The sequence below is a fragment of the Lepisosteus platostomus genome, chromosome 20 (assembly GCF_059453375.1).
Source record: "Lepisosteus platostomus isolate fLepPlt1 chromosome 20, fLepPlt1.hap1, whole genome shotgun sequence".
Taxonomy (NCBI): Eukaryota; Metazoa; Chordata; class Actinopteri; order Semionotiformes; family Lepisosteidae; genus Lepisosteus; species Lepisosteus platostomus.
The window spans coordinates 17,214,674-17,225,798 of record NC_142630.1 but is presented as its reverse complement, the minus strand read 5'-3'; the positions used below and the strand labels follow the sequence as shown (position 1 = coordinate 17,225,798).

General features: G+C 42.6%; 2 protein-coding genes across 2 annotated transcripts; both read right to left on the bottom strand.

Annotated features, from left to right (window-relative positions):
* Positions 1–1,917: 1,917 nt before the first annotated feature.
* Positions 1,918–5,585, bottom strand: LOC148644684 (leukotriene B4 receptor 1-like). The gene has a single exon (XM_088614181.1). The coding sequence runs from the start codon at positions 5,458–5,460 to the stop codon at positions 4,429–4,431; it is 1,032 nt and encodes a 343-aa protein (XP_088470307.1). The 5' UTR covers positions 5,461–5,585; the 3' UTR covers positions 1,918–4,428.
* A 1,843-nt stretch (positions 5,586–7,428) lies between these two features.
* On the bottom strand, positions 7,429–9,789 carry LOC148644683 (leukotriene B4 receptor 1-like). Its single transcript, XM_088614182.1, has one exon. The coding sequence runs from the start codon at positions 9,672–9,674 to the stop codon at positions 8,718–8,720; it is 957 nt and encodes a 318-aa protein (XP_088470308.1). The 5' UTR covers positions 9,675–9,789; the 3' UTR covers positions 7,429–8,717.
* Between the last annotated feature and the right edge of the window lie 1,336 nt (positions 9,790–11,125).

Genomic DNA, 11,125 nt, shown 5'->3' with positions numbered 1-11,125 from the left:
GGTTTCTATGCAGCATTACTGAACTCTATGCACTAATGAGCCCGGGCCTTTTTCCCGTTCCGCCGCTATCCATATGGGTCTTTTTCCGTTCTCCTGCTCTCCACGGTTAGTCCCTTTGCCCTGTCTATCTCACACCTGAAGAAGGCTCCACAGCCGAGACGTTGTATTCTCTTTCTTCTTTTTTTCAGCATGGAATAAACCTATTACTTGTTCCCTAACACAGAAGATGCCTTATAACTAAATACAAACAAACCTGCAGTTAAATCTCTTTCTCTGCACCCCGGATGCCACAAAATAAATGGGATCTTATATCCCTATCCATAAAAATGCACCCTAAGCAGGAAAGACGTTTCTAACTGAGGTATCTTTTACCCAGGAATCTCAAGTTCCCTAAAAAAAATCAGAAAAGCATGTTCTCTCTAACAAGGTTCAAATACATACCAGCAGTCAGATTTGGATGATCATGAAGTAGGGGGTTCAAGTCCCAACTCCTCTGACTCCTCTCTCCTTTCCCTGCTCTCCTTGTTTCTTCTTCCCCTCCTTTCTTCTCTGTCCTCATCATGTTCTTATATTCTCTGTTTCTGTCCTGCTCCTTTGCAATCATTAACCCACGCCTTACCTAGGTATACTAAGATAAACTTTATAATTGTTTCTACCCTCCAGACTTCAGCAAACATCCCCTCTCCTTTGAAGTTTGAAGTGTTTACTCTTCCCAGTGTCACAAATTTAAAATCTAAAATCTAAGAGACACTTCTCAGTCACCTAACGCTGTAACAATATGCTGTTTTATAGCTGTACACTTCACTGTGATTGGCTGTGTCCTGAGCACAGACACAGTGTGAAATCACTCCTACATCAAGATCAGATTTAGGATCATATTTAAAATCACATTTTCTGTATTAGAATGAACCTCTTAAAACCATTCCAATCTGGTTTCAGACAACTACACAGCACAGAAAATGCCCTGAGTAAAGTCACTAATGATCTTCTTGTGGCTTTTTGATTCTGCTTCTCTTTCTATCCTTGACCTCATCCTATCTTTGACCTCAGTGCTGCTTTTGACACTGTTGATCATGATGTCTTACTTTCTCATCTTGAGAACAGTGGAGTTTCTGACACTGTTCTTGGTCTAAGTCTTACCTTACAGATCACTGACACTTTGTCTCTCTTGGGAGTTCCAGTTCTGAAGTCTGGTGTTTTTCAGTGCTTTATACAGGGCCTCCTACTGTTCAGCATTTACATGTTCCCACTTGGTCAGCTATTAAGATGTTCTTAATTATCATTTCTATGCTGATGATACTCAAATCTACATCCATACTAATCCTGACACTGAAATGGCTGTCTCTGCAATGTCAAATGCATCGCTAACATGAAAACCTGAATGACTCAAAATTTCCTTCATTTAAACTGCAGACTTCTCAGCACTTTCCACGAACAATATAAATCCAGTGCAGTAACCCTATCTGTAGATGGCACAGTACTTGAAAATCTTAATTTGAAGAGCTTGGGGATGATATTTGATCCAGGCTTGACATTTGCTCCACGTACAAAATATTGTAAAATTGAACAAACTTTAGTATGTCCAGAATTTGGCACCCAGTCCTGACCAGGTCTTGTGTAAAGTGATCACATTACTCCTATCCTGGAGTCCTTGCACTGGCTTCCTGTCAAATTTCATGTTGACTTCAAAATCCTCCTTCTGACCTGTAAGGCTCTGCATACTGTAGCTTGCCACCTCAGTACCTGTCTGATCTACTATCATCGCTCTTCTAATTCTGGTCTCCTATCCGTCCTGTCCCCCAAGCCCATCTACACTCTATGGGTAACAGGGCTTCTCCTGTTATGCCCCAAAGCTCTGGAACTCTATCCCTAACATTATCAGAGAGTCACCTTCCTTGTGCACTTTCAAATCATGACTCAAAACAACGGCTTTTATTTAACAATAATAAAAGACAAATGTTGGCTATTGCTATTAAAAATGTTTATCATTTACAACGGATGAATGTATTCTGGTGAAGATAAAAAGCACCAGTTAAAAAACAGTTTTTACAGTATGTATCAGTGCAAAGATCATGACCACAAAATAATGTTACAGCACGGAGTTCTCCACAGTCTTATCTTTATCAGTCAAACTAAAGCTGCACAGTCATTCTCCAAGTGCATACAGAGAACAGAACAGAAGAAGGCCGGATATATGTTTGCTGCACTTACCTGCTGATACGTGTTGCATAAGAATGCTCTAGTATCACTTATGGGATTTGAGGCTGTACCACCTTAATCAGCTGAAACCATCATGCAGAGGAAATGTAATAGTTGAATATCTATGGTGCAAGCACGACTGTTTTTAAATGTATTTCTAAGAACCCTCAACAGTCAAAGAACTGCATTTGCTGATTAATTTCAGACCATTAGATCCTTTAAGGCAGTGGTTCTCAAACTTTTTGGACCACGTACCACCCCTAATCCAACCAAAGCATCCAAGTACCACCTACAAGTCATCATCTCATAGGAACCCCAGAAATTCTCAATGACCAACATGAGCGCGTGTGCACACACACTCACACATACATATAATAAATATTATAATAATAAACTTAATTTGATATAGCGCCTTTAAAGGTGGCTTCTCAAAGTGTTTTACAGAAAAAAAAACATTAACAACAACTAATAAAAAAGCACCATTTCAGTGAGAGGGGTGAGCCTGTTTAGTTGAGCAAAGCAGATGTGAATTAATTTATCGAGCCTTGATACAATTCACAACAGAGTCTAACAGATTTTAAATCGTCAGGCATTTTCTTGACGGCAAAGGTCTCGCGGTGGATGTTGTAATGCGTACATTAATTTCTGGAGCAACCTCTCTAATTCGTGCAACTACACCGTTATGTCGGCTTGTCATTGCTCTAGCACCGTCTGTACAAACTCAGACGCATTTTATCCAGTCGAGGCCATTCTCTTCGATAAATTCATTCAGAAGCTGAAATATGTGCTCTCCTGTAGTTCCTGTTGGTAGCGGTTTACAGAACAGAAAGTCTTCATGGGACATGCCCTCAAACTCGTATCTAACGTAAACGAGCAAATTGGCCAAATCGACTACAGACTCAGTGTACTTTTGATATAATTCTTCATTTCAATAATTCTATGAATGACAGTGTCTTTCAGGGGGAGGGGGGCAGCAGGTCGAGCTGTTTAGCAGCTTTTTCTCCATACATAATACGTGTCAGCTCTTTTGCCAACGGTAAATAAGGTTCTTCAGAAATAGTGTACTGTAGCTACCTGCTTTAGCAATCCGCAAACTTGTATTTTTCCGTGTTTCCGTTTTTATTTCCGTATTTATTTAAAGTTTTTATTTCATGCGCATGGGAGCAAAACACAGAGACGCTCGGTGTATTTTTCTCAAATTAGAACAGTTCTTAAATATTTTTCTGTTATCACGCTTTCGTGTGCTCACAAGATTACCTGCGTTTGTAGCACGTATTTCTATGCATTCCTGTGTTTACAACGTTGGCATTGTTCCAAAATCACGCACATTCTCCTTTCTCCCTATTTGCTGGAGATACAGTAGCTTTTTTAAATACAATTGGTTATTTGCATCCGTAGCACGCATTCCTATAGAGTGGTATAGAATTACAGAGTATCTCTTGTGTCCACTAAAGTATTAGCGCGCACTGTATCGTAGTACGTAGGCTGCGTATTCGACACGTATTAAAATACAAAATATGAAAACCCGTCCCGATTTTTCAGCGCACACGACACAGTTCCATGGTCATTTGGCGTACCACTTGGCGGCACTCCACGCACCACTGCCGGTACGCGTACCACAGTTTGAGAACCACTGCTTTAAGGCAATATCGAGCTGTGCACTAACACAGCTGAAAGACTAATATTGACATTTTCATTTAATGCATCAAAAACTAAGTAAATTAGAACCTCTGATATTATAATTAAGCAAAATTCAGTGATTTAATAAAATGCACTTAAACTGCACATGCAAACATTGCACTGGAATCTAATTTCAAACTAGACATTGAAATACTTATCACCATCAAATAAATACTGTATATAAAACAGTGACAGAATAATTCTAAATTTAGCAAATGCTTACATAATTATTTTCTGTTATTCTCTAATAAATATTGATGAAAAGCCTTTTCTCTGAATCCCCTGTTCATTTTCTTGTGTTGTATCAGAGTAAATCACCGGATTAGCAGATATACTTCTTCCTTGTGCCCTGACAGGGCAGGTGTCGGATTGTACCCCCTGTCTTCCCCCATTTACACCTTAAGCCACAAAACAGAGCTTTTCAGAGCTTTTAAGCATTGTCTCATGCCAGGCAACAGACACAAATGGCTAAATATTTAGCATAAACACCCTGTCTAAGCTGCCACACTCCAGTCCTGTGAAACTGCTAATGCAGAAACAAAAAGAGCTTCACCTCGGAGCGCAGCTGTCCTGGTCAGGCTGGCAGCTGGCCTGCACACAGAGCCCTGTCGCCTGGGCGCGATTCTGAGAGTCCTGCGTGAGGTTGTCCCCGCCTTTGGAACTGCAGACCAGCCTGAAGCGCTGCAAAAACCTCCTGGACCTGATGTCCCTGCGGATGCTGTGCGTGGCGAAGGCGTAGAGGAACGGGTTGAGGCAGCTGTTGACCAGAGCAAGAGACCCGGCTATGTTGGTGCCCACCTCCAAAACTTTCCCCACCAAGGACGTGCCCTCTGTGGACACTTTCTTCAAAGTAGTGTAGACGTACAGCAGGTTGAATATGTGATAAGGTAACCAAAAGACAAAGAACATCATTACAATCCATGTTATCAGCTTCTCCAGCCTCATGCTGCTGGCGAAGGTGGTTTGCTTCACCCTCCTGGTGAGGCAGATGTAAGAGGTGGTCAGGATGGAATAAGGGATGACGAACCCCAGGAGTGTCTCCAGCAACAGGAGCACCACTCTCTCGCTGTCTGAGCTGTATGTCCTGGGCAAACACTTCTTCTGCAAGTTGCTGTCCTCCACCACGTCCCGGACTTTGATTGTGGGGCTGGCGAAGAGGCTGGCGAGGGCCCAGATCCCCAGGAGCACAGCGTTCTCCCCCCTGCGGCGCAGCCACAGCTTGGCCTGAGGGTACAGCACCATGATGGATCGCTGCACACTCATCAGGGTGACGCTGAGCACGCTGGTGTACATGCTGCAGTAGATGATATAGGACAGGAACTTGCATGGGCCGCTTCCAAACACCCAGGTGGCCAGCAAGGCGTAGATCCAAAAGGGCAGGGTGATGAGTGTGAGGAGGTCGGTGATGGCCAGGTTCAGCATGAGCTTCACGGTGAAGGTGACTCTCCTCAGCTTGGTGAGCAAAGCCCAGATCACCACAGCATTGCTGGGGACCCCCACCAGCATGCAGAGCCCCAGGACAACACTGGGGGCCACAGCTCCCCGGGTGTGATTAGAGGCTGTGCTGTTGGACTGCTGCATTGTGAGAAGACCAGAGTGCTGAGAGACACTGACAGTCAGCTGGCTGAGGAAGTTGGTAAAAACCTCTATGCAATGTGGAGCTGGGACAGCTCAGAGAGATAAACTGATAGACACTGACAGCTGGCAAAAACCTCTACATAATGAGGAGCCGGAATCTGAGCGCTGATTAAGAACAGGAACGCCTATTGTACAGAAGTTGTTTTCATTGTACAAATGAAACCTAACGTGGTTGAAGCACTCTGTATGACGATGAAGCCTTACCAGGAGGAAGCTTTGCATATGGTTAAGAAAGCCATTGTTCTCTTTAATGGAAATTAACCATCGCTTCCTATAAACATGTTTTTTTGTTTTTTTTTAAAGGAACTGGATTACTGAAGTTGTTGGGGACCACAAACCACGGCTAAAGAGGTAAGACGAAAGAACAAAAGGTCTAGAAGAACGAAAATTCTCCTGAAGTGGAAAAGTGATCTAAAGGGTTTTCTGCCACAAGCCTCTTATATTGCCTTTGCTCTCAGTGAGCCTCCTCCTCATTGCGATGAAAACTCAGCTCCGCTGAGCCCTGCAGGGCAATGCACAGACAGACACTAAGGCAGAGCTACTGTACAAGTGCACAGACAGACACTAAGGCAGAGCTACTGTACATGTGCACAGACAGCTGCATAAACAACTACAGCCATTTTGTAGATGAACATTAAGCTCATGCAGGACAAAAAATCAAAAAATGGTTCAGTCGAGCACAAGGCAGGATTTCCAGTTTATACTTCAAAAAATTAAAACCGGGAAGGGCAGTTCAACTGTAGCAAGTTTTCTGAGCTTAGCTGAATTCACCACATCAAAATATAGACATGTCACATTTGAATTTCAAGATTGCTGTAAAAGGACCCTCCTCCATAAACCCATAAGAACGGATAGGTTGTGCTGGCTATTAAAATTTATACCCACCTTGATATTGGATGTTTGTTTTCATTGTTAGATTCATTTTTATTGTTTCAGAAATGCTCCTGCCGTGTTGTTGCCAGGTGTATAATGTGACTAGTTCTGACTCACTGTGAAATTTCTAAAAGTAACAGAAAGTAATACGACATGAAAAGCTTGATGTGCTAATGACACCGCGCTAATGAAGCTATTATTTTCCACATGTTTTCAGTGTATTTATTCAATACACTTCAGGAATATTTGGATACCTCTGCATGATCTTAAAACTTCAAACGATGGAGGAAGGCCAGTTCTGAAAAGGAAACCCTGTGAACTCCAACATTCATCTTCATCAGCTACTGCTCCAGCGCAAACAGTGTAATGCCCTGCACAGACCCCTTCAAGATACTGAGTTTGTACAGGGAGGCTGTTTAGAATGAAGGCAATGGGAACCTCTGCTCCCCTGGGGAAGTAGGGTGATTAATGACCCCAGCTCTGTCAGTGACTAACTTTCTCAGTGCTTCATGATGAAGTCAAGTTGAAGTTTGTTTTTCATGACTGTGCAGTTGTGGTTTTCAGTGTAATATCTTTCCCTGGGTCTCTGTGAGACGGTGTGGTGATAATTCACTGGCTTAGTCTCATCATTCCCAGGGTGTCTGGTGAAGGCTGGGCTCAGAGAGTGGACCTTGGTTACTTATCGAGCAGTCAGAGAACAGCTCTTTTTCTTTTGAGGGTGGGTATGGGCTGTCCAGTGCTTTTTGTAATTTCTGTCTCTAGCACTTGATTCCTACCATGCCTGCTGTAAATCCTATTTTACCCTTAACCATGTGCATATTTTCACTCATAGATAGATTCAGCCTTCCCTCAAGTATTTACTGTATATGTTCAGGTGGGGAGCTGCGTCAGCATGCGTAGGCTGCAAAGGAACAAGTAATAGGTTTATTCCATGTTGAAAAAAAGAAGAGAGAAAACAAAAAGATTCGGCCATGGAGCCTTCTTCAGGTGTGAGAGAGACAAGGCAGTAGGCAAAGGTAATGTAGAGGGAGAAATATATACTGTATATGTTTTATTCCTTCACGGGATACATCAGTGGAACATACAATTCAGGAAAACATTCATCTTAAATGCTAATATCTTTGATAGCTGTATTTCTTTCCTTTTGCTCATTAAACAGACAGTTCATAAAGTATTAGGCTGGTAAGAAACTAACAGCAGTAAAAACAATAACCTCTTCCATCGTTAGTAACACTAATATTGTTAAGCTTGTAGTCCAGATTTCCATAATTTTCAAAAAAGAAAAAAACAAAAAGGGAAGAGGAAAAAATGTAATCTGTTGAAGGAGGTAAAAAAATCACATGATAAAAATATGAGGAAAAAGCAACAAAGATCTAATTCACTTTTGCTCAGGTTACAGTTACTTGCAAATGTAAAGATAAAACAATATGCAAATTGTTTTCAAGACAACAATACAGCATTTTGGAAATCAGTTAGCAATCCAACCCAAATCAGTCAAAGCCTAAATGCAGGAAACAAAAAACACAATCAACCCTATGCATTTACTTCTGGTCTAGTTTCTAACAGTGTTTAAGACAAAAGATAGCAGCAAAAAAGTGTCTACACAGACCAACCTGCTCCAGGCACTCAGTCTCACCCCTCTGTTGTGTGGTGAGATATCCACACAGAGTTTAACAGCAACACCTCTCAGGCAGCCAGCAAATCAGGCGAAAGACAAAGTTGTAAGAGAATTAAATGTGCCATCTATCCAGAATCTACTTAAATAACCAATTTCTCTTTAATGGAGCAGTAATATTTAACACTGGGATTATATACTTTACTGTTAGCTTTCCTGTTTCAATTGTTTCTATTCTATTAAACATAAGATTTAGCTTAAGATTTATTTCAATAAAAAGTAATCATGAAATCTAAAATACACGAAAGATTTACTACCTTTGGTTTACTAAACCTCCAAATGAGACACATTACAACTGAGGGTTTAACATCAAACTAAAAAAAAACAGTCAATGCAAGCCAGTAACTACAACACTTAGTATAATAACTGAAGCCCTTATTGTTGATGTAAATGAAAACAATTTAAATCTGCATGGACTCACCTGCAGGATACAGCAGGCTCTAGCTCATTTTATTCCATGTCACAAAGTATATTGTTTTCATAAAATGCATACTAATTTCCTTATTGAGGGGTGTAAAAGTGCATAGTTTGTTTCAATTTCTATATATCTTTTGTTTTCTTGTGAAAACACCATGCAAATCATTTCAGCATCTGAGTTCTGAATATTTTGGAAGCGGATCAGAAACAGACTGCAGAGAAGCACCTGGATGTACTAGGTCATCTCATCTTGTTGGTTGAAATGGTCACCATTGCAAAGACAAAGCGCTGTGAGCACACCCTTCTCCTGGGCGTCTTTCCAGAGGCTACGTGAGGCAAAGGCGTACAGGAACGGGTTGAGGCAGCTGTTGAGGAACGTCAGAGATCCTGCTACATCGTTGCCTGCCTCCCACACACTCTCCAGCTTTGCAGATGCGTCCATATTGGAAGTCTTCAGGAGGATGGCGCAGACTTTGAGCACATTGAAAACGTGGCAGGGGAGCCAAAAGACAAAGAAGGCCACCACGATCCGAGTGGCCACCTTCTCCAGCCTCGTGCTGCTGGCGAAGGTAGTTTGCTTCACCCTCCTGGTGAGGCAGATGTAAGAGGTGGTCAGGATGGAATAAGGGATGACGAACCCCAGGAGTGTCTCCAGCAACAGGAGCACCACTCTCTCGCTGTCTGAACTGTATGTCCTGGGCAAACACATCTTCTGCAAGTCGCTGTCCTCCACCACGTCCCGGACTTTGATCATGGGGCTGGCGAAGAGGCTGGCGAGGGCCCAGATCCCCAGGAGCACAGCGTTCTCCCCCTTGTGGCGCAGCCTCAGCTTGGCCTGAGGGTAGAGAACCATGATGAATCGCTGCACACTCATCAGGGTGACGCTGAGCACGCTGGCGTACATGCTGCAGTAGATGATATAGGACAGGAACTTGCATGGGCCGCTTCTAAACACCCAGGTGGCCAGCAAGGCGTAGATCCAGAAGGGCAGGGTGATGAGTGTGAGGAGGTCGGTGATGGCCAGGTTCAGCATGAGCTTCACGGTGAAGGTGACTCTCCTCAGCTTGGTGAGCAAAGCCCAGATCACCACAGCATTGCCGGGGACCCCCACCAGCACGCAGAGCCCCAGGACAACACTGGGGGCCACAGCTCCCTGGGTGTGATTAGAGGCTGTGCTGTTGGACTGCTGCATTGTGAGAAGACCAGAGTGCTGAGAGACACTGACAGTCAGCTGGCTGAGGAAGTTGGCAAAAACCTCTATGCAATGAGGAGCCGGAACAGCTCAGACAGATAAACATGGTAACTTTACATTTTTGAAAATAAACTGAAATTTCATTTCACATTTTTAAGCTAACTAATTTTTCTATTCCAAAGCAGAGACCAGGAAGAGTCAATAATTATTTTTTAATATTATTTTTTATGCCCAGAATCTGAAAAGGGAAGTATATCTTTGCTTCTGAAATTGCCACATATAGTCAAGCCTTATTGCACACACTGAGAGATTAGCAGTGACAATATAAAATAGTTCATATAACAGACATAGAATCTGGCCTGGGGCACCTTCTGCGTGGTGTTCACAATGGTTTCCTGCCCCTTATACATGTTGGAGTGCCCTGTGATGGATTGGCAACCTCTGTCCAAGGTATTTTCTGCCTTGTGTCCATTGTCTGCCAGGTTACAGTACTCGACTGAATAGTCCTTGAAAATTAATGGATGAAAATGGACATATATAAGTCTGGGATTTAACATTAATGAGCTTCTCACCATTTCATAGCACTAAACAAACAGAACCAACTAAACAGACTTCAATTCCTACTTCACTTTGCATAATATCACTTCCAACAGCCATGTTTCACCCTTCATAAGAATCACCAGCATGACATGCAGAAGCTGTCTCTGGCCAGTGAAATGTGTGTGTACGTCTCACATTTCAGTACAGTACAGTATGTTACAGGAATCAACATTTTTGTTCTTTTTAAAATGTTTCATTTAATTTGAAAGATAATATCGTATGCATGTAATTATTTAACAGTGCCCATTAAAAGAAAGGCATAATTTTCAGCCAGCGACATTTGGGTTGTGACAGCACTTGTAACTCAGGCACCAGATTTCCTCTGGTGGAAACAGGGGGAATGCTTATTTTGACAAATTAATTCACTTACAGTCTGTGTTCACTTGGTTACTGTTCACTAGAAACCTTAAGTGGTGGATGAATAGCGGTCTGGATAACATACAGCCAGCAGTCATATCACCCTGCAACTCATCACTGACAGGCCATTGAAACTAAGCAAGTATGAGCCTGAGGTATGAGGTGTTAGTAAGGCCAGTAGGTGGTCACCCTGCAGTCTTTCTTGTAAAAAAAAGGGTCCGTCCTTTGGATGAGACGTAAAACCAAGGTCATAACTCTCTGTATTTATTAAAAATCCCAGTGTGTTTCTTGAAAAGAGTAGGGGTGTTAACCAAACGTCCTGGACAAATTTCCCATAACAATCATGGCCTCCTAATAATCCCCGTCTCTGAACTGGCTTCATTACTCTGCTCTCCTCCTCACTGATAGCTGATGTGTGGTGAGCGTTCTGGCGCACTATGGCTGCTGTCATCATCCAGGTGGGGCTGCATACTGGCAGTGGTGGAAGGGATCCC